Source organism: Pyxicephalus adspersus, chromosome 7 (assembly GCF_032062135.1).
Source record: "Pyxicephalus adspersus chromosome 7, UCB_Pads_2.0, whole genome shotgun sequence".
Classification (NCBI taxonomy): domain Eukaryota; kingdom Metazoa; phylum Chordata; class Amphibia; order Anura; family Pyxicephalidae; genus Pyxicephalus; species Pyxicephalus adspersus.
Genome location: NC_092864.1, coordinates 52,046,736 through 52,070,381, shown reverse-complemented (window position 1 = coordinate 52,070,381; position 23,646 = coordinate 52,046,736). Strand labels below are relative to the sequence as shown.

Here is a 23,646-nt window from a genome sequence, read left to right as displayed (position 1 = left end):
AACATTTAAAGGTGACCCAATCTAAACGTTGGGTATACTGTCTCCTCCATTGCCCATTACTACCACTCCTCCATTCCCGTCTATGGTATAAACCTAATGCACTACTTCCAGGAATGTCACAAGCATGCATTTCCATGCCTTGTGAAATGGTTCATCCTCTGACACAAACATGTAATGGATTTAGGGGTGTGGAGCTAGATGTGGCAAGAGATACAACCACCCAACACTACTGATAAATGCCAAAGAGGTTTAATTGGGCTGTATGACTTATTACAGACAGGACACAGACTGGCTACTGCAGAGATATTCTGTCTTCCTGTGCAATGTACTGGTATTTTTTAAATCGAGTTGACAGGGTTTCTTTAAAGTGGCTTTTTACTGTCTGTAGCTGAATAACAAACATACATTGTTAAAAGACATCCCACCCTGAAATTATTGCCATCTTTGTTCTAATTGCATTTTGTGGTTCACTTACTCTAAAAATGAACAGTTGGTCAGCATTTAAACTGCTCTTTGAGAAAAATAAAGACAGCAGCATCAGCACCACTAAGACATTCCTGTAAACTGTGTTTTGATCCAAAATAAGAACATCTAAGAAACGTGACAAAACTTCCATTGTTCCGTGGGAGTAGCAGCTTCTAGCTACCAACACTTCCTGCAGAAGGCTGTGCTGGCAAACCATACAGGAGTGTAAAAATATAAAACAGGAAACACTAAACTAGCTTCTAACATAAGAAAAGAACAGTTTTATTTTGAGCCCCATAACTGTAGGGAATGAAATCTAAGGATTTTCTCATTCCTTTCTTGAGGATAGGAAAATATAATATTTACTGGGTGTTAAGTGAATTTTGATTTCTAAATGGTAAAATAAGATATTGTTTTAGAATGAGAAGCTACAGGAATGGCTCACTGTAACCAAATGATATTGTCTAGTGACAGGTAAGGAGCTCTGCTCTCAAATACTGTTGGGTTGCCCTGCTTTTTCAGTGACTAACGATTGTTTTGTTTTTCTCATTAAGACAGTGCTTCAAAGTGGGGTAGCTAGAAGCCAGGCAGACTGAAAATAACTGACCTACTTGCAGAATTGCTCATTTCCAATTTGTAGAACCCAGGAGAATGTTAGGTGTGGTAAGTCATTTATATATAGGTATAACCAGCAACACGGCTATATAGACGCTACAGCCTATACCTAACCAACAAAACCCAACTTTCCTTCTGAGTGAAGACAATTTATAAACAGAAGGTCAGAGAATACAGGAGTGGATACCTACAACAATTACGTGCTCGTTTTGGTAAAGCAAGGAATCCCTCAAGCGGCTATTGGTAAAGGTTCTAACTCAGCCCATTTCTAATGGCTGCACAAAGCTAGCTTCACCCAAAAAGACTATGACATCACACAAACAATGTTGTCTTTGATAGGCACCAAAGCGATCTGACCTCTAACATTCAAATTGATTCTTAGGCATCACCTGAGGAAGGTATTGTGTAGTACCAAGTACCCCCCCCCCCCCCCCCCCCCCCCCCCCAATGACCCCGTGGAAAAATAAATAAAGTCCCATCTATCCTCAAAAAAGCAGGAGAACCAAGCAAAGAACAAGTAGGTAGAAAGAATGAGTCAAGCACTGGAAAATAGAGTTCTACAAAAAGCTGAATCTCCCTCCACCCCTTATATTTGGGTGACAGCACAACTCGAAAACATTAAGAAAATACCTGGATACAGTCGCACTGCTTTTCCCAGATCCGGTAGAGTTCATGCTTCTCCCTTTCTGATGAAACTGAAGTCTTCGGTCTTTTGCCAGCATTCCGCTGCTTTCAAGAACAAAGTTATTATAAGCATGCACAATTATTACCAATGATTTATCAGCAAGTCAATCAGAACAGAGGAGGGTTGGAATATACAACATAATGTGCTACTTACAATGGGTGCTCCATTGGCAAGTTTCTTTCATGGAGATGATTTGCTAAAAAACAATGAAGAGAGAAGAAATTAGTCATACTTCTCAGTTACTATAGATACACATCATTTCATTTTTTAACTGGCAAGGGATCAGATCACAGAATACTTTGTAAAATGCCCAGCCTGTCAGATCTGTAGGTACATGCCACTTATAAAATTCTTTTACAGATCTGTAACAATTAGCAGCAGCTGTCTCATTCACAGAACCAGACTCAAATCCCCAATAGCTTTTGTTTCATAAAATAAATCCTGTAATTGATTTCACAAATATTAGATTCCTTTCACAGGATAATATCTACCATGCATGCACTAATCTACTCTTTCAGACAGCTGATAACTCGTACGTGTCAATACACGAGTGTCTCTGCAAATCTTAATCTCGCTCATTTTAAAACCACAAATGAATGTTTTTTTATAGAGCTCAAAAATCATTTTGCAATTTTCTTGTGAAAGTGTGTGAAACAAAGAACAGGGGATGCCAAGATCAACTACAAAAATCATACAGGATTGGCTATAATACTTTTATATTATGTGGAACGTCAATCCTCCAAAGACATTTTTTATGTAAATAGATTTCAGAATGAATCACCGGCTGGCTTTCTATCTCTTGAATGCTCTGGTAGTAAGCGCTCTGTAGCAAGGTTTCCAACTATGCCCATTAATCCCACCTTGGTGGGAAGCAAAGAAATTACAGATATTAGATACCACTAGGTAATTCAACCTATCAATGTCTACCCATAACTGAAATATCAGTAAAATATAAACAGTGTTAAAATTAGAGATTGGCATTTGTTAGAAGGCCTGGGGTGCCTGCATTTACAGTATAATGTTATCTATTATAGGACACTCGACTTCAACCAACCCAGTATTTTACCAGTCTCTACAGACTATAGACATTCTATAGGACCAATATAGTTAAAGCAGAGAATAGCCCAATATAGAACTTCTGCATATATTCCAAAACTTACTTAGGCTCATCCTGGCACTGAAGCAACCTACAGATACATCGTTTGTGATTACTGAATAGTGAAGAAATGCCCTGAGAGTGATCATAAGATACAATGCTTGTTAGAATCTCTAAACCTTTGGCAGAGAAAAAAAACTCAGGTACAGTGAACACAAACTTTGAATAAGGGTTCACAGGTTAAATACCATAGAACCCTTTGTGGACTTCAGAGTTAGAAGGATCAGATTTATCTGGCTCTACCCTTGTGTAAAGGGTTCAAAATCCATCCTGTATAACAGTATAAAAAGACCGGCAATGCAAGAAAACATGATGGGAATAGGTAGAAGTAAAAATGCCAGTTCAAAAGTCTCCAACATATATACTGCATGTCAAGTACATGGCATTTCTGCTTACATCATAGGGTTTAAACCATGTTTTGGATTATGCAGACAAGTGTGTTAGCTAGGGAGAAAAAAATAATAAGAAAAAAAAACAAAAAACAAGTCATGGTTTTTTGTTAACATTCTTTAGTAAAGCAAAAAGCCAAAAAGAATATATTAATGTCTATATGTAATGAAACAGCAAGAACAGCCCACACATCCCTGTAAAAGCATGTGTTTTACAAGGTATATACAGTTTGGGCATCTAGAAGAAGGTAACTTGTATTTGTGGACAAAACTGGACCTGCTTTCTAAAACAAAGAAAAAAAAAACTATGCATATAATTTGGTGGGGTTAATTTATCGTATTAAAGCATTCAGAGCACAACAAGTTTACTTTGCTAAATTAACTTTTACTTCAAATTTTCAATCACATGCAATGAAAAAAACAAAAGCAACAAACACAGGATTCCTGTTTGCACATGAATGTATGGCTCTTGGAAAAGCTTCACCTCACCAGATTAGCGATATACTGCAAATGTATTTCAGAAAAAGCACATGCTCCTGGGTCTTGCCACATAATATTCAATGCATTGTTTGCAGCAGCAGCAGATCACTTATTTCTGATACATAACAGCTAAGCTTTGTTTTTTATTCATACACCTGTTATCCTGAATGGTGTCAGAGTGCTTACCAATGTAGATCTATTTTAGCTGAATGGCCACAAGAAATGGCTATAACCTCTACAAAGCCTGCAAACAGCAGACATCAGGTTACTTTTCAGTACAGCTCAGTTGAATTTCAAACAGAATATTTAGTGTTGTGGGAGAGCCTTAGAAGAGTTGCTAAAGTGACTACAACCATTCGAAGTGACTGGGCATCAAATTAGCTTCCCCAGGTATTCTCTCCTGAAACCTGCTTTAGGCCTGAAACAACCCTAAACATAGTGAAGGGGGCCCAAACTTTGACTGTAAATATCTTTTAATAATCAGGGCTGATCAATTTTGGACAATATAGATGTGGGAATAGGAATAACAACATGCCAAGTGGATCAAATATAGAGACTGGGAAGAGAGTTGAAAGAAAGACCAATTGGTTTATAAAGTCTGTACATTATCCTTCCTTTTCATTTCAGACTGGTAATACAATAATGAACGAGATATCACGTATTGTCATCCTTGTCCACACAAAGACCTTTTTAAAGTACATGCACAAAAATCAGTAAACTCCAATGCATTCTGGTTTATCACTATACTATAATAAGGGAACAATGAAATGCAAGGTAAACCGTTTTCCTGCATTGGCCCAATGACCGGGATCCAGTCATTTCTAGCCGCATGTGGCTAGATGGTTATTTAAAAAAAAAAGGCAGTTTAGTTGTGCTAGAATCATTTACATGGTGCAAAATCTAAACAATTTCAGCCACAGTATATAGCTTTCAAACTTAGACTTAACGGGCACCAAAACTTTACAAAGTCTTTTAAGGCTTTAGAAAGTGGAGAGGATGCATTGGGCTATAAAACATTACAATACCTACTACTCTACAAGCTGCTAAATTGAATACAATGGGTTAGACATGGCCATCACGTACTAATCTGCTCCCTTTTATAAAATACATAGAAATAGAACGACACATACAGTCACTATTTGTATTCCTGTCTGCCTCTAAACAAGAAACCAAACACCACTTAGAATTGTGACTAAAGAAACAAATCTTTTTCACATAACCCTGAACAACGTAAATGGTGTGACACCGGCAGGTTGCTAGGAAGTTAAGTCTGACACAAAGGAACAAATTGACAGATCTGGTTCTTGTGCTAATACACAAACCAAACAGTCTCCAGGACGAATCTGCCTTTGCTACAAGCCAGGGGTCTCAACGAAAACTTCTTCCTTCTTTTAGTTAGTACTTTATGTCAAAGCTTGCCACAACTTGTGTAAACGTAAACAATCAGATATACATGCACAGCAAGCATTATTATTTTATAGAAAACGGACATCAAGTTATAACACAATGTTATATGCGGCCTAAACATTGAACAGAAGCAGACTATGGCTCTAAAGGAATCCTGGCTGCCATTTCCAACCACATTCTGCATATGCTAGCCATCTGTCCATCCAGTTTTCCTGCTTAGCAGCCCAAAACAAGCACGTATGCCTGTGCATGGCAGCCTATGAAAACATTCTCAGGACAGGTTTGCTTTATTCATAATAGAGAATGCAAGGTAACCTCTTCTCATCAGGTAGACTTGGCTGTCGGAGCATACAGATGTCTCAGCACCAGCTGAGTTAGCAAGAAATGTGGAATAATACATAAATAGGCAGGAAGTTGTACATTACAGACACACATGGGCTGCCATTGCTGACCTCCTAAAAACGTTAGTTGTCTGGCTGCCAAGTAGATCTTCCTATTTCTAAGAATTCTAAGTCACTAACCAAACGGCAGGGAAGTAGCAAGAGACAACCACCAAAATACCGTACATTTGATCCGGGTCAGTGACTCAGGAAAGGGGGGGTGCCAGTCAAAGCTAAAGGGTGTAAAAGCCCATATAATTCCTCTCATAAGGAAAAAAAAAATGTTTGCCATGAATACAAATACAAAGGTGGGTTTTTAAAGGGGTAAAGCACGTTCACTTCCACATGCATGGAAAAATTAAATGATTGACATCTTCATAATTCACAAATGAAAAAAACCTTTGTAAAGTAAACTTTCTGAATTTACTTTGGAAAATGAACACAATGATAAATTAACGGAGGACTCTGACCCCAGAAAAGCAATGTGTAGCATACAGTAAAAAACCAATTAAAATGTGATTTGAACCATTTAAACAAACATTACCACAGCTTCCAAGCATCACAGAGGGGAATAAGAATCGCTTGGACCCTATAGAAACTACACTATGTTCACTACATACATTGTAATATAATTTCATTCTAGTTTTCTGCTTTTGGACTATGTGATAATTTTATATATATAATGCCAAAGCACGTACAAAAACATAAATCTACCAAGTTCATTATAATACTCTAAAAATGTATTAAGATAAAGCTCTGGATCACAAATACAGAATCAGTTCAGAGGTATAATAATTGTTTTCCTGTAAAAGTGACTTTTGCTGGGAAAATTGGTATCCAATATCCATGCAAGTACAGACAGAAAACTGAAGGTTCATGGAAGCCCCCTTTAGACTAGGACATCAATTTGCACTATGCAGAAATGTTGTGAACTATATGTTTTTAGCAAGACACTACATGCAAATTGCTGATTTTTAACAACCATAGCAATTTGCAGACTTTTACACAAAGTACAATAAAAAAAACAAACTGTAATTAAAAGCATTAGAATAGGCAATAGAACTACAGTAACACAGCCACATGCCTTGCTTCTAATCTCAAAGCTTTTTTCCCCCCACCAAGCCTATCCACAAAGAGAGAAATTTGAAGCACAGAAATGTGAATGCACATTACATAAGGACAACTTATTCTGACAACGAACACAACCAGCAAGTCTGTACAGGAAGATCTTATACCATTAAAAGGTTAATTAAATCCATAACCTGTTCCAGTGGGTTGTGTGACTAAATAATTGTACTACTTCACGCCTGCAAGCAGACAAGCTTTGCCCTCCACAAAATATTTTGTTTTATGTATAATTAAGTGCCAAGTGTGTTGTCATTTCAGAAACCCTCACTAAAATTTAAAAAATTCTAGTGCAACCCTTAGTTTATTTACTTAAAAAATGCCATGTGTTCCAAAAGTGGCCATATAGTGCAGATTACAACAAAAGAGTCAAGAGGTCTGCTAATTGGGCAAAAGTCCTACTTCTACCCTAAAAAACACAATTTGTGATAAGAGTGTGAAGAAATTCAACATAGCCCTCCACTCTGCTAGAAAATGTAACAGCTGCTGCTCCACTTTCAACTTTGTTGCCCTGACTTAACCCATACACGTCCCAAATATTGTAAAATGACAGTCAAAGTCCTGGGCCATCATAAATGCCCAGAAATGACCATCCTCATTATTAGTCGGAATCTAAAACTTTTGTGGCAGACCAATACCGAATCGGTGACATTGTTCTACAGGACTGTACACACGGTTCCCTCTCCAGGGTAGACAGCAAAAAGGAAAATGTACTCACCTTCAGCTCCGAGAGACAAGTCATCTTCAAAACTGTTGCCATTTTTCAAAATCATTCCTAAGGGGAAAAAGCAACATGAACACTCAGTCAGGACTGCCACATGTTTTTCTTGTTACTGTATCAGATGCCTGCAGCGTACTGAAGGTCAGTGTTCAGCTGAACTAAGCACAGTTCAAACAAGACAAAAAAAAAAAAAAAAACTGGCTGCTCATGCAACATGTTTCACTTCCGCACAGCAAAGATTGAGTCAAGAAAAAAAAAAATCATTATCATTCCATATATATTCCTGCAGATTGTTAGGAAAATAAAACAGGCGTGGCGAGTTCATAGTATATCATACATATTCAGCAAACAGTGCAGAAAGAAAAACGCATAATACAATGTCATTTGCATTTTGAACACTAGATTCATTTTTACTTAAAAGCCAAATATTTTTTTTTTTTTTGTACAAAATGGGTAAGAAAACAAATCCACTTTTTAATGTACTTTAGGTAAAGCATGAATGTAAAAGCAGTTTGGGTGGTGGTGCAGGTCTAGAACCCCTTAGATTATCGCTCCATGTATCCCCATTCTGTTACAGTGTGAGCATATCGAACAGAAAAAGTGACGGGAAATACCAGCATGTACAAAGCCAGTAACAAAACCTGAGAAATGTTCTATCCCTGCTCCACTCTCCATCTAAATTCAAGTACTCTTCAAGTAGGGAGGACATGGCTGCTCTCTTGAATCATGTACAGATGTGATGTCCATATTATCACTACATCTACCAGCATTACTATTCCAGTTTCAAATGACTCAAAGGTCTCCCAAACTAATTTACTAAAACCTGGAGGCTTCTACAACATGGCATGAAAATACTATTCTGTTTTTATTTGAATTTGTGTAATCTTTTTATTATTCTAAAGGTCTGCATTTTACCACAGGGTTGCAAGATTTACCTGAAGATACTGCCATTAAACTTTAATTCTCTTAGATTGTAAGCTCTTCAGGCAGGGTCCTTTCCTGTGTCACCGTCTGTATCTGTCTGTCATTTGCAACCCCTATTTAATGTACAGCGCTGTGTAATATGTTGGTGCTATATAAATACTGTTTATTAATATTAATTCTAAAGGAAGTCTAAACAGGCAGCTCGTCACAGGAATTTGCAGGGCCTGCCACACCTGGACAAATAATTTGGCAATCAACCTAAATTCCTTGCTAGACTTCAGTGCATCTACAACATTTTGAGGACTTTAAGAGCTCTTTTAGATCTTGGCATAATGACACCACAAGCACATCAATAAGAACACCTGACTCCTAATATAATCAGGTCAGATTGTGCTTGCAAACCCCCAGAAGTAGGTGACTATTTGCACCCACCCTGGAACTAACTTTATTTTATGAATTTGTAGGGCTTATATGTGTAGTTGTGTGTTTTTTTTTCCCCAAATGACAACTTTGTACTTTTCCTTTAAGAGTAGGAAAATAAATACATAATGTTACATTTGTGTGTCATTAGGTTAAAGTAATTTTTTTCTATATGCTTGGGTAGAATGAAGATCTAATGTTTGCTTTTTTTTTTTTAAATATGAAAAAAAAAAAAAATCAACTATTTCAATGAGGCGCACTAACCTATTGCACATGACTGTGTACACGGCCAAGTTCTATACTCTGAATTGTTAGCACTGTTTCAGGTGTGGGAAAATCTGCACCGGTTATGGTGTTCAAAATGTAATCCAGAGAAACATTCTGTTTTGTATGTTGTACAGTTTCTATTAACTGTGCTGTCAGCAAACATAAGGCAATATGCAGAACTGTCACTTACCCTTTGGAAAGCCTGTTGGATTGGTCTGTTCATCTAGAGACGCTCCTAAAGGCGTTCTAAAAAAACCACAAATTTACCCAATTTAGTCAAGTAAGAAAAAATGTTTTCACATCCTTCCTCTACTACCCATACTAAGTGAAAGATAGGGGGGGGGGTCAAACATTTCTAGAAACTGCAAATTGGGAAAGACTAGAGGAAGAAAACAGTGTAATCTACTAATGCACACACAAAAAAAGAAGACGACTAATTTTAAATGGGGTTTCCTGCAAGGTTTTTGTTATCACTCCTAAACAGCATAATCATTAAAACATAAAAAGGACCAACAGTGTTAGAATTCAGGCTTCCATCCAATCAACTACCACAAGAAAGCCTTCCATGTAGCGTATGTTTCTTCTTGCATTTGGTGGATCTTTGGTGGATCTTTAAAGACCTCACCTTTTTAAAAATGATTTAGCATTCCTACTAAACTTTTTTGTAATGTATAGCAACCTTTCCATTTAAACCAGCAAAACACCAACCTGCTGAAAATTTAAGTTGGGTATACAGAAATACAAACTTCTTGCAAACACCTCTGCAACCGGCAAAGAACAGTCACGTTAGGGGTTCCCCCACAAAAGTAGTTTTGAATCAGGGAACATGACATTCCCTCGATTACTGCCATTGATACACACAAACCCACGTTCCGAGATTCCCACGAGGGAATGTCAGATTGCCCGTTTTACAAATAGAGCCCTTTGTATCCATGCAGTGGGGCTCCCCCACAACAAATGCATGTTATTTTCCATCTAAAGGGGATTTCAAAAGGACTTGCATTATACCTTGCTCCCACAAGAGCGTTCTCCAAGGGTTCAAATATTCCAGGAGTTTAATTTTAAAAATATGTAAAGATCCAAATGTCATTTGCCTGGCTAAAGCTTCACTTTTTACACATTCTTACAGCTTTCATGCTCATAATTGTTGCACATGTCCCACCTCCACCACTATAGATGAACCTAAAGCCTATTGGCAAACACATTTTGTGGTTCAACTTTACAGTCTTTTGGTAAAAACGGACTACATTAAATTAGTAGACAAAAAAAGTTCCTTATTCGCATATCTGTAAGCATTGGTATTTGTCAGTAATGGGACTCACCTAAAAGTAAGTGAGAGATAAGTGAAAGTGAGAGTAATGGGTCTCACTGCGAACCCCAAAGGTGCCTGCTACCCAGTGACTTATGTTCTTTGCACAGGTTCACTTCAAGCCATCTTGTTACTATAGAGTCAGTTTTGTCTAAACTAGCCCTCACTTAAATAAAAAAGTCATCCAACAGTTTATCATAAGCAAACTAGTTTTGCGTGCAAAGCCTCTCTGTATATAAAACAGTAGTTATGTACAGAAATCCTAGTACACACGCCTAACTGTATAAGCAGCAACAAATACAAAACCTTTAGGATCAGTTTACCACACTCTTTTTTTTCTAATCTGCAGGAGCAAAGACAAATTCAGGCCTACTTCATGAATCAGAAATCTTTCCCAGATCTAAGCAGCGGACACCTTTGCCAGCCACTGGGTCTCTCACACCACAGTGCAGATTTTTAAAGCACCAGTGTCTACACATTTTACATCAGGAGGCAGTGAGCAATACTAATACTGTCACCCCTATTCATTCTCTAATCGGCCGACGCTGGGAGAAGCTATATGTGGCATCTTCCAAGAGGCAGCGGTTCCCTGGCATGAGGAAGCGGTAAACACATCACAACTTTATTATGGCCAGTGTGGACATAGCCCAAGGAATCTTCTTCTGCATATATTGTTAAAGTCTGAGCTTTAAAAAGCCCTGTAAACTTTTATTGCTGTCTGTGCTCCCACACAAAAGATTCACTCAGGCCATTCTCGATGAATACTGTCACTGGGACAGAAACTGATGTACCTAATCCAGTGACTGAATTGTGTCTTTGAAAACAGGAGATAAACAGCTAGAGTTAGACAGCAAAAAAAAAAAAAAAAAAAAAGCCTGACAATGGCATTAAGCAGGCTTCACATTCATGGGTGGGGTAATGAGTGGTAAAACTTGTGTTTTAACAACAATGCACATTCCATTTGCATTATATTTCTGTGTAATTAGCTTGAATGTGCAATAGGTTGCTATTCCATATATAAATTCACATTTGCAATTGTTGGTAAAAAACCTGCAAAGGCATTTGCAAATACCGCCCCTTACCAATCCCAGGTGCTTAATGATTGCCAGAAGGCGCCTGGAAGCAGTAAATGCTGTGTTTTTTACTGTTAATGGGAACTTCGCTGTACTGTAGCTGCCAACACACCTTCAGTACAGTGCTGCATTGAGTTCTCGAAAATTGTGCAGGACCAGTTTTTCTTTGACTGAAAATAAAGATTTACTATACTTTGAAACAATTGGAATGGTTTACTGTGCCTATGCCGTTAGTCTACAAAATTAGCCTTTTGTCCTAAATTCCTGTTGGAACACACACACAGCAAAGGTAATCCGTAACAATATTAAATGTACAATTATTTCATTTTTTTAGTGTTTAGAAGGGATTGAAGAGTTTGGGTTTGTTCTGAGGTATTTTCAAGCCTTTGAGTGGTTTTAACGGTCAAAAAAGCTTGCAAAAAGCAGTTAACATTGGATCAAAAAGGTCTATTCATTATCCTCCATCCGACCCGCTGCGGCATTTCCATGAGGTTTTCTGGATGCTCAATGAAGCATCCGAGGGCAGTTTGCAACCCCCCTACGTTTTTGTGCATAATAATAGGTGTCCAGGAGAGGTAACCGTTGTTTTTTTTTTTTTTTTTTTTTTTAAAGGTTTAAAAAAAGCCCTAACTCATTGACATTTCCGTACTGATCTGGTAAAACTATGAGTTATGAAGCAATTATGTTATATCATATATGAATTCAAAATAATTAGTAAAGATTTTCTGCCAGGTCCCTTATTTCCTGGAAGAGATGTCATAGGCCATCATTGTCCTATTTCCAGAAATGGTGATATGGGCTTGGTTGTTTAAATTGTTGGTTATAAAACAAAAAAAAAAGTTAAAAAATAAAAACAATTTCCTTACCTACAGTCATTTAGCCATATAGCAATCTTTTCATTCGGAATATTTCCTGTAAAGAAAAAAAAAAAAAAAAATCAACAAATAAAATACACGCCTGTAATGAGAATCTATTTAACACCATAAAATGTTCCCGATTATAGAGGTTTGATGACCATGTGTTGGCCATTCGTAACCATTTACTTTTTCTTCTCATCACACACCTCAGCAGAACTTAACACCTTGATCCATATCCATACATTATTTTATATGCAGAAATAAATTCTCAAGAAGTTATCACAGATTATTTTTATATTCACAAACAAAATTTAAACTGAACCTTACCAACCCAGTGCTCAATCCAGGGCCGGGTGGGAAGAAATTTTAGGTGTGTAACCTCTTTGGTAACCACCCAAAAACAGCCAGGTGGGTGCTGAAAAGTGTCATGTGGTGCTCCCAGCTAAAAGTGCCTGGGGAGAACCCTGCCAACCATTGGATATGATGGCAGTATTCATTTTTTTGGTAAGCACCCAACCCCACCCCGGATAATCAGAGAAGGCACAGAAGTGGAATCTGAGATAGTAAAATTGGTCTTCACAGATAGTCCTAATATTCTAGCAAACTTTTGTGTGTCAGTACTGCTTGAAAAGAGGTGTGGACAGGGGGTAAACACAAAGCCTGTCTTGAAAATGTAACCAAATGTAATGAAAAAAAAAACAAAACACACACACACACACACACACACACACGTATGTATAAGTGTGAAGGGAACAGTGTTCTAGGAAAGTGTTCAGGAAATAAAGAGAACACAGAACAGAACTAAACTCTGACCCCGACATCAGTAGCACACTAGAGGGCAGTCCTCCTGCTGCCACATCCAAAGACTGAATCTGCTTTTCAACACACCTGCAATAAACTTTGTAATATAATAGGTCATTTATTTTTTTATATTGACAAGTTCACATCACCACATACTTTAGGAGCACCCAACAAAGGCTCTGCAGGTTTTTTTTTTTTAAAGTGAATACATCTTTGTTTTTGCTACTGAGGGAGAGTCCTGGATGATTGCTGAAAGTGACAGTCATGAGACTGAGGAGATTAATCCAACTTTGTCTGATGAGACTTAATCAGTCTGTGTTGCAACTGTAAAAAACAGTAGATGACATAATTGTACAATTCAAGTCTTTCATGACAACAGAGGATTAGCAGATATTTACTATTTCTATTGTTGTTACAATACTTCTATGAGCTCAAGCTCTGCTGCATAATAATACGGAGCTCTGCAAAGCCATCAGTTTCTTGTCTCAATGTCACTTTCAGATGCCGCGATCTCCAAAACCTGCAGATAAACTGTTGGCACAGCTGGCTATTAGGGAAAAATTTATGGTGAGGACTTCACCCAATAAAGCGATACAAATCTCTGCACCTTGCTGTAAATATTATGTACCTGTTCTACATGCCAAAGGATTTGTAATTCTGTGCAGCATGAGCTCCAAGCACAACTGCCAGAAGACACAGCCAGGTTCATAAGCAGAAGGCTATATGCAGGTTGACAGCTATTGCATAGACAATTATAGACTGAAGACCAAATAAATTTATATACGGCTGCTGTAGCGACTCTCTCATAGATACAGTGCAATTGGAGAAGACTGATAAAAAATTTAGGCAATCTTTTTGCATAGAACGGGATTCCAACATACTGGAGAGGTCATATTGACCAATAATTTGCTATTTTATATGATAAAATTCAACTAACAATTTGACTTACAATGCGGCAATGGCATTTGAATTTAAAAGAATATTCCAAATTTGCTGAATTTTTACCAGTTCTAAAAAGTTCTACATTTTAGCAAGGTTTGCACACTAAAAATGCTCATTTAATAAACCTTTAAAGTGGAACTAGAGTTCTGCTATCAAATTTTGTGATCAGGCAGGATTGTATTGCAGAATAAACAGGCGATGTCCCTTCTGCAATAAAACACACTTAGCTGCCTGCTCTTACTTTTAATGATGCTGGGATATGGTGGATATCCTGGCTTCCCCTGTGGCTGCTCAGACTAATTGACTGGACTTTCACATTCTGCACTGACCAATCAAGATGGCTGAAGATGGGGAAAACTGGGCAAGGATGGTAGCACCCCAAATGGTAGGGGTAAATCACCTGTCCCCTCAGCAATAAAGGACCTTCCTGGTTGCCGTTTTTAAAGGTAGGGCTTAGTTCCCCTTTAAAATAAAGCTGTAGGAAAGAGGTGTATACCAGGAACCTACACTACAGGGCATATCTATATAGCAGTGAAATTCACTAGGCATTCACTGCATGTGAATAACTGAAAATGTGTTTTAAATGCCAGTTATTTATTCACATGAAGGAAAAGTGTAGTGAAATTCACCGATTTATAAGTATGCCCTAGGGCAGTAAATATCTCATTCATCAAAATGTCAAAAGTTTGCAGCTGGAATGAGAAGCAATATTTCCCTGTGCAAACATGGGATCTGGGGCCACCTCACTTACAATTATAGCATATATATATATATATATATATATATATATATATATACATACATATACACACATACATACACACATACATGGATCTCTGATGGCTGCCAGACTTTTGCATTTTAAGCTGATCAAAATTAAAATGTGTTATACCGCCTTTAAGGCCCCGCATGCCTTGTCATGTGACATTGGCTGCTCTTCTTATGCCAAGCTAAACACAACCACATAACAGTGCTATTTGCATAGACAAATCACACAAATGTTATTGTAGCGGGACATTTGTAAACTCATTCTCCTATTCAGTGGGGAATTTGGTTACAACATTCAGAGACATAAGTGTCTGCAAAAGAACTGCTTACCAAAGCTCTATGGTTGAAGAGCTCTTTTTACTTACAGCTGCAGGAAAGGACCAAGTACCCAACCTGATAAACCAGAAGAGCTAGAAAGTTTCCCAAGCAGACTACACAAATTTTGTCTAATAGGACCGCATTCTTGCTTTTATAAGCACTTAGTAGACTTTACCAGGGTAGCAGAAGTAGCTCCACAATGATGTACACATTGCTCGTTATTGTACAAACCTTTTCAATGTTTTACTCTCTCCACACCACCATAAAGAATTTGTATTGATCAGAAAGGTTTAGAGGTACACAATTACTTAGCACACATTTTACAAGCAGGAATGTTCAAGCAGATCATTCCTACATGATTATATAGCTGCCAAGTACAAATATTTTTGTCCCCCTAAAACTTCCTGTCTCCCCTATGCTGGCTGAAGATTAAAGCACACAGAGTTATCCACTGATGGGGGGGGGGGGTGGAGTTAGAAAACACTCACATTTTTATAGTGACATGGCGGGCCCACCATCCCACTTTGTTGGTTGTGGTTGTCAGAGGGACCAATAAAAAGGCAGAGCCAGCCAAGTTATTTCACAACTTGAAACTTACCTCAAAAAGTTTTTTATTACAATCCAATATTTTCCAATGGCAACAGTGAATGTGGCAGATCCTTATTGCTCAAAGAAGCCCCAAAAGGGTTACTGTGAGTGTCACATTATGAGGAAAGCAAAGAATAGAGCACCAACTATAGGTATTGGTCCAGATTTTAATTTTATTTATCACAAATAAATGGAAAGCTAACAAAGAGTATTGGGGAAATCAGTTGCTTTTATGCACGTTTATTCTTAAACAATAAGAAAAAGTTCCATGAACCAACAGCTGGCCAACTTACAAGATCAAAATCAAAATCAATCTGCTAAAATGCATTACCACAATCAGTCTATTTCCATTCACAGGTACGGTCACAATACAGGGGTCTTCCCATCCAGCTTAAAACGTAACGTAGGCACTTTTTCAAAAGAGGGAAAATATAAGCATCTGTTGGGATTTTAGGATGAAATAAGAAAATCTGAAGAGAAAACTCATGACCTCATCTAAAGAAGACCTTTGTCTGATCTGCTATCAATTCTATGACATGCAATGGAAACATGAGCGCAAGGTGCTGTTCAGTCAATGTACTGTGTCCTGTTTATATAAACTTGCATAAAACCACAGAAAGAAGGACAAGGGGTGGGAGGTGGGGGAGTCAGAGGCTTAGGCAGTTAAAGTTGCATAACATTCCTGCGAGGTTTACTTTCTAGAAATTGTTCTTATCCAAAGCTCAACTTATTCACAAGAAGAATAATAAAAAGTTCAAACCAAAATACACCACACACGAAAAAACAATCAAACCGCATTATAGAGTAAATTTGACCAGCGGAAACTCAGAAGTAGAAATATTTGCTGCTTTCGTTTTAGTAGGAAAAAAATCAGGAGTTCAGAAAGTACAAAAACATGTTATTCAAGCAAACATGCAGAAATAAATACACCAATTTATTGGTAGCATTCTTTTTCTTGCAGCTATGTTTCAAGTAAACTTGGTCACTCTGGGCTGTCATTGAATTCTCTGTTATCCTGACCCACCGGCTTCAATACATTCTTCATTACTAAACCAGACTAAAGGTCTTTCCAATAAAAAGTTGATGTAGCAATTTAAATGCAATAAAGTGAACCAGAACAGAAAAACCAAAGATTTGCTTACTTATAGGGAACATGCAGAAGTGTTAGTTGTGCCTAAACAGTTTCTAGGGAAAAAAGTACATTTTGTTTGTCCTCGTAAAAAACGGTAGTGTACTTGCTGGTGTGTGAAGGTGCCTTGGCACGCCACATAGCTATATATCTACAGCACGAGATACAAGGCACTAATGCCTCCGACTACTAGTCCCTGTATACAGGGTCTCATATCAGGCACAGGAAAATGGTGAGCAGAGCAGTAATAAGGAACAATAACCCTGCTTGGATGGCTGCTCCTACATGGACATTGCACAGAACAATGCATGGTTAGTCAATTGATAGAGGCAACAAGGAAAAAAAGGTAACTAAGCCATTGCCCTGTCCACCTCTTTATTGAGCACTTCTTCCAGATAGCAATTACATAGGATGGTGAAAGCTTCTTAAGGTGCACCTAAATGCATACCAAGTACATTGATACTGTAACCCTGCAATCTGAATGGCACGATTCCCAGCATTCCTGGCTTCCCCTGTGTGCCGGAGCAGGGACCAAGTCATGTCAGTCAATCAAGCTGGCCAAAGATCATGTTTAGAAAGAGGTGAAAAAGATGGCAGCTCCCTGCAACAGAATGGGGACAGGCGAGCAAAGCGGGTTTAATTAAACTTTAAATTCTGATTCACACAATCAGCAAGCTTGGGTGGAAGAGCAGCCATGTTGTACTTCTAACAAAAAGAGAGTCTATTTCCTGTGGGAGTATGGCAAAGCTCTCACTAATACCACTGTACCAAACATCTTCCTTAACAGAATCAAAGTTGCCCAGATGACCTAATAAAGCAGTTTTCTGCTTAGCGGCCATGACTACATCCCTTTGCATGCTGCTCCTGAACCCTCAGACAAGCCCTGGTGTGTCAGCCCTCACTACACTCCTAGATATTCACAACCCACACACAGTCATTTCACTAGTCGAAACATGTTGCAATCCACTTCCGTACACTTTGCCTCAATGACCTTATTCCATTTGTCTACGTCAGACAGTCAGTCCTGTATTTCTGTTCTCTAATTGCTCTGTGTCACACAAGTTACTACAACAGCCTGTTTCTGCCCATGTAAGCACACATCATTGTCCTGCATAATTACACTGCAACATACAATGGAATCAAGGGAGAATTGTCAAGAGACAAAATCATCTGAGCCAGGATAAACAAACAGTTCAAATCTTCGCCAAATAACACAGCGGAAGAACATCTGCAACCTACAGAAACTCAACAAGAGAGCACAAACCAATGTGATCACTTGGTGATGGTAAAGGCCATTCATGTAACAGGTGGCGGCAGCAATAGTTTCCTATATAATAGAGAAAAGATCTTGAATTACATACTTTTTCCTTAATTCCTATAGCTAGGGCGACAAGAAGAAATATTCTTCATTTTATTCTGGTAAATAATGCATATTAATATGTTGCAGTCTTGTAACCAGCCACTAGGTGGAATTGTGGTATCCTTTTCACATACTTTGCCATTTCAGCTTTTAGCTGCATGGAAAAAAGTAAATTTACAGCACATTTACAGTACATTTACAGTACATTTACAGCAGCGACTAATCCTTTATTAGGGAGTTGTAATGCGACCAGAACTGTGCTCTCTCTCTGGAGCCAAGCAATATTGCTTAAGGAACCTTGTTTTATGTATTCAAAGGTTTATTTATAAAACAAAGATTGAATACAAATATTAGTGTTTATATTAAAGGCATAATAACAAATATCTAAAACTGTTACAAATTCCCCATGTCTTCTCTTTAAATTGCAAAAAAAAGGAATTATTATATAGTATGCACTGGGTACCTTTGACTCAGCTCACCATTTTCTACCAAGAGGTTTTATATCACTACAGCTTAATCTACCGGTCAACTCGAAGTCAGCTGTCCTGCATGACCACAAATCAACAACTGATAACCACAATCAGTGAGATTGTACCATTCATAGTGGAAAAATGAAGTAAAACAAACAAAGCACATCAAAACAAAGGCTACGTACACACGTGCAATATTTATTGTTGGAAACAAACGACTAGCTACCGATCGTCCGATAATTGTTAAAGAAAAAAGTGCACAACGACGATGAACGAGGAATGAACGACCATCCCGACGGATCTGATTGGGCGGCGATCGTTTGCTATCTATTGTGTGTACGGTCGTTCAGTGATCGTGGCTTGTTCTCAGATACACTTTCTCCTTGATTGATGAATTCTGCATCGTTTAAACAATTGTATCTAGTGTGTGTAACATTATTGGGGGATAATATTTGAAAGATCGTATTATTACAGCATGTACACAGTCATGCACAACACGATCGTTTAAAATAATCGTGAATAATCGTTGATCAGCCGTTGATCGTTTGTTTTCTAACGACAGTTATTGCACGTGTGTATGTAGCCAAAGACACAAAACAACTAATTGTTATAATATGCAGTCAAATATATGAATTAAAACTACGCACTTAGTTAACTTTACAGCAATATGTGACCAATCATCTATGCAGTCAATATTTACCAATGTAGCTGAAAAGTGTTATTACACATTTATACGAAGTTTTCTTTTATTATCTTTCTTTTCAAAACAGATATGCCCCCACCCAACCAGAAAATCTCTAAACTTACATAAATCTTGCCTACCCGGTAAGTGCATGAGCTGGAGAAATAATGTAAATCTGGCCAGTTTACATTGCACACATGTGGCTCGACTCTAGACTTATTTGGAGCCAGGAGATGAATAAAAGGCGATCCATCTCCCGGCCCCACAGAAGTTTATCTGGATGAACCCAGCATGCATGGGGGAAGAAGCTGGTAAGATTTGGGCAAGTGTTGGGTTTTGGCAGGAAATATGCACAGGTGTAAAAGGTAGGGACATTTTGTTTCCAACATTCAAAATTTCAGGTCTCCAGGAAACCTCTGCTATAATTAATGTATCCACAGCTCACAGTACAGTATTACGGCGGTCAGTGGGAATAATGCCTCCTAACATTGCTGGCCTAAAAAGATCATTCAGGCCATCTTCATCTAACCTGAGAGGCACAAACTTCTCACGGAACCTCTAGTGACCTGTGGAGGAACCCTGGTTGAAAAATACTGTCCTACACTATTGTGGACCTTCTGTGCCTATATAATAAAAGCAGTACAAAAGGTAACTATAGTATACAATAAGTAAAACTTGATCAGACTATAATATACAGGAATGAAAAAGATTATGGGAAATGTCAATTTCCTGGCTATCTTTGTACTGCGCTAGACTTTTCTGCAAAACATTGATAGCAGATCCGTTATTACACAGTATCACAGCAGCTACTGATCACAGAATGTATTGTGATAGGAATGGCTCAGGGGTTAGCACTCCAGTCTTTGCAGCGCTAGGTTCCAGGTTCAATTCCCAGCCAGGACATTATCTGCATGGAGTTTGCAGATTCTCCCTGTGTCTGCGTGGGTTTCCTCCGGGTTTCCTCCCACATCCCAAAAACGTGCAGTTAGGTTAATTGGCTTCCCCCTAACAATTGACCTTAGACCACATTAATCACATATGACTATGGTAGGGACATTAGATTGTGAGCTCCTTTGAGGGACAGTTAGTGGACACGACTATGGACTTTGTACAGCGCTGCGTAATATGATGGCGCTATATAAATACTGTATAATAATAACAGAAGTAATGTACAACTAAGGCCACCATACCCCATATGTACATTAATGTCAGCAAAGCACAATCACTTTGTATGGGTCCCTCGCAATATTCAATCCTACCTGCACTAATTTTGGGTCAGAGGACCCCAAAGCTCAATTCCCACCTGCAATATGGTATAGTAAAGGGCAGTATGTATATATATATATATATATATATATACATATACACACATACATACATACATACATACACACACACACACACACACACATACACATACATGCTGGGATGCCATCTAAGGTAAATAATTCACAAAGCTCATTGTGCCACATATGTTTAATACATAACTTCACATGTAAATGTATAAATAAGCCCTTAATGCATATACAAATTGCTGTACACACTAAGGATACATCTTCAACTACTTAACACAGTGCTAGAATTTACATTTACCAATACAGTAGCAAATGTACTGCAATGACTGGTACACCTGTTCTTATTGTATACAAGTTTTTTTTTGAAAAAACAAATTATGAATACTTTTGCAATGATTAGTATGATCACCACTTACATTACACAATATTGCATAGCATTTCATTTCCCCCCCCCCCATACACTAAAATACAACAATGTACCAGATCACAGACATACAACTAAAGCAATCAGGGGCATAACTAGAACATTTTAAACAACGTCTACAGGGCCCAGTGGGTCGGATGGACAAATAACGCCAACCTACCTGATATATATGGCACATGTATCACCTGACAAAGGCTAGGCAAATACCCATGGACCTAAATCACCAGGGAAGAAGGATTTGTGAACAACGGGAACAGATCTACCAGTGCATGGATAACCATAAAATCATTACCATTTCATGCAACATCATTTGGGATTGTGGAGCCCACATCAGCACTGGTATAGTTGGACACCAATTTCATTGGTCCAATTCTGGATATTCCTATTTACATTAATCATGTAGTAAGGATAGGGAATCTGGAGCCGTGTTCTATATGCACGCTGTGTATGTGGACCATGTAGGTCCTACTATCGCATGTGATGCAAATCTGACGCATTCAAAGGAAAGAAGCAGAGTTTGACAGTCAGCAGATCCCCAATTCACCATAGGATCAGACTGAGGACCATCAGAATTTCCAAAACACTTTAGCATAATACTTGATCGGTCATAAATGACAGAAACGAATCAAAACGCTAGCAAAAAATATTTTAAACCTGCATGACGAGAGTATAAGATTGAAAACTTTTGTTAAAAATGAGAATGATCCAAGAGCTGGTGGTGAAGTTCATTCAATTATGGTTACATGCAGACAATACTGGGCCAATTGTTTCTAAGGCTGGGTACACACAGGCAGATCAACCAATTGTGCACTTGGTTTCGAAATCCAATCAGAAAATGATTAACTGAATACTACAAAATGCTGTACAATATGTTCAACAAATATAAAAGGATCTTTCACACGACAACACATGAGGTTCCAACTTGCCCATCACTTCTCAACCCTTGGAGAGCGGTGTTATCAGTAATGATGGAATGGAAGTACGTTTTACTTCCCACTGATTTCTTAACTAATGAAAATGATCAGATCTAAAGTTGGCTGGAAGTAAAATTTTTGCCTGTGCATACTCATTCTAACAATGTGATGGATATGTGTGACCATACCGACAATCAAAGAAGAGAACCAATACATGAAGGACCCGGTAATGACAAACATTCAACAGTCACCACATGTGCTGGCTCCTGTAACACTGCCATTCATACCGGTATGGAGGATGTAACCGGACACAGATTCTCAGCACACCGGAGGATCTCACTGAGAAGAATAAGGAAGTTCTGGGGCTGCAGCTTCCTGCTCAGCCTGTTCACACAACACACAATTCAACAGAAATCACACTGCTGTCACTGCTTCCTCTGCTGAACTGTAATGTGCCCCGCACCAACCTGGTAAACCCCAACAAGCCCCTGGCACCAACCTGGTAAACCCAAACAAGCCCCCGGCACCAACCTGGTAAACCCAAACAAGCCCCAGCCCTAGACAGATGAACCCCAACAAGCCCAGCACCAACCTGATGTCGGCCCTGAATGAACCCCATTATGCCCAGCTTTGACCCACTGATGACCCCACCACATATCTCTCTCCCTGATGACCCCAGTTACCCCAGCACTGATCTCCCTCCATGATGAGCCCCAGTAATCCTGACACCAATTATATATTCCTGTCTCTGGTGAACTTCAAAAAGTCAGGCAGTGACCTGATAAAGCCCACTGACCCTGGCACTGATCCCCCGCCAGTAAGCCCAGCACAGACCCTGGCACTGATCCCCCGCCAGTAAGCCCAGCACGGCACTGATCCCCGCCAGTAAGCCCAGCACTGACCCAGGCACTGATCCCCACCAGTAAGCCCAGCACTGACCCTGGCACTGATCCCCGCCAGTAAGGCCAGCACTGATTTCTATAATGCCAGCCCCCAGTTGCTCTCCCCCGCTGAGCCCGGCGCTGACCTGCTCGGTGTCCCAGCTGCACGGCTGTAGCAATGCTGGCGGTTTCCGCCGACACATCCTCTGCCTCCGAGGCTTGCCATGAATCTCTGCTTTTCGCCCAGGCCATCCTCTTTTTCGCCACCAGTTCCCTGGCCTGAGCCTCCTCCAGGGCGGCCTCGTCCATGCTGAGCTCCGGGGCTCCGCGCTCCTCCGTGCTGACCGAACTTCCAGCTATCCTGCGGGGAGACAAGCCATAAACACCCTGCACAGCCCGCACACCTCCCCTGGGCGGAAGTCCCAATTCTAGTTCCCAGCCGCCTGTGGGGCAGCTCCGGTACTCACAGGCCGGTCACTCCATGCCGAGAAAACTTTCTTAGCGCTCAGAGTCTCCGCATTCTCCGAGCTCCCAATGTTATAGGCGAGGGGGCGGCATCCCCGGCACCCCTCCGGCCGTGCGACAGACTACCTGCACGCCGCTAGGTGGCGCACAACCCGCCAGACACATTTAAGTCAATGGCGGGGCTGCTGCTGTGAGGTAGCTCACACAAATAATGGCGCCCTGAGTGAAGTGTATTCAATACATCATCAATTCTGCATGTTTTATCAATTTCAAATCCTTCTAAATTAAAAAAAATCTATTTATCCTGTCAGAAATGTACTTCCTACCTAAAATGTT

General features: G+C 39.2%; 1 protein-coding gene across 5 annotated transcripts in view; it reads right to left on the bottom strand.

Moving 5' to 3' along the window:
• Positions 1 to 23,414, bottom strand: part of ITPRID2 (ITPR interacting domain containing 2) — a 57,952-nt gene extending 34,538 nt beyond the window's left edge. Inside the window, exons 1-7 of one of the 5 annotated variants that reach the window (XM_072418411.1) lie at positions 23,313 to 23,414; positions 22,992 to 23,206; positions 12,283 to 12,328; positions 9,225 to 9,280; positions 7,421 to 7,477; positions 1,919 to 1,961; positions 1,711 to 1,809 (exon numbers count right to left, since the gene is read on the bottom strand). In XM_072418411.1, coding sequence (XP_072274512.1) covers positions 1,711 to 1,809; positions 1,919 to 1,961; positions 7,421 to 7,477; positions 9,225 to 9,280; positions 12,283 to 12,328; positions 22,992 to 23,154 — 464 coding nt within the window. In that variant the 5' untranslated portion in view covers positions 23,155 to 23,206; positions 23,313 to 23,414. Of the gene's footprint in view, positions 1 to 1,710; positions 1,810 to 1,918; positions 1,962 to 7,420; positions 7,478 to 9,224; positions 9,281 to 12,282; positions 12,329 to 22,251; positions 22,272 to 22,991; positions 23,261 to 23,312 lie in introns of those variants that run through there. The other 4 variants (XM_072418414.1, XM_072418413.1, XM_072418412.1 and 1 more) reach the window with 4 other exon arrangements.
• Positions 23,415 to 23,646: the final 232 nt, after the last annotated feature.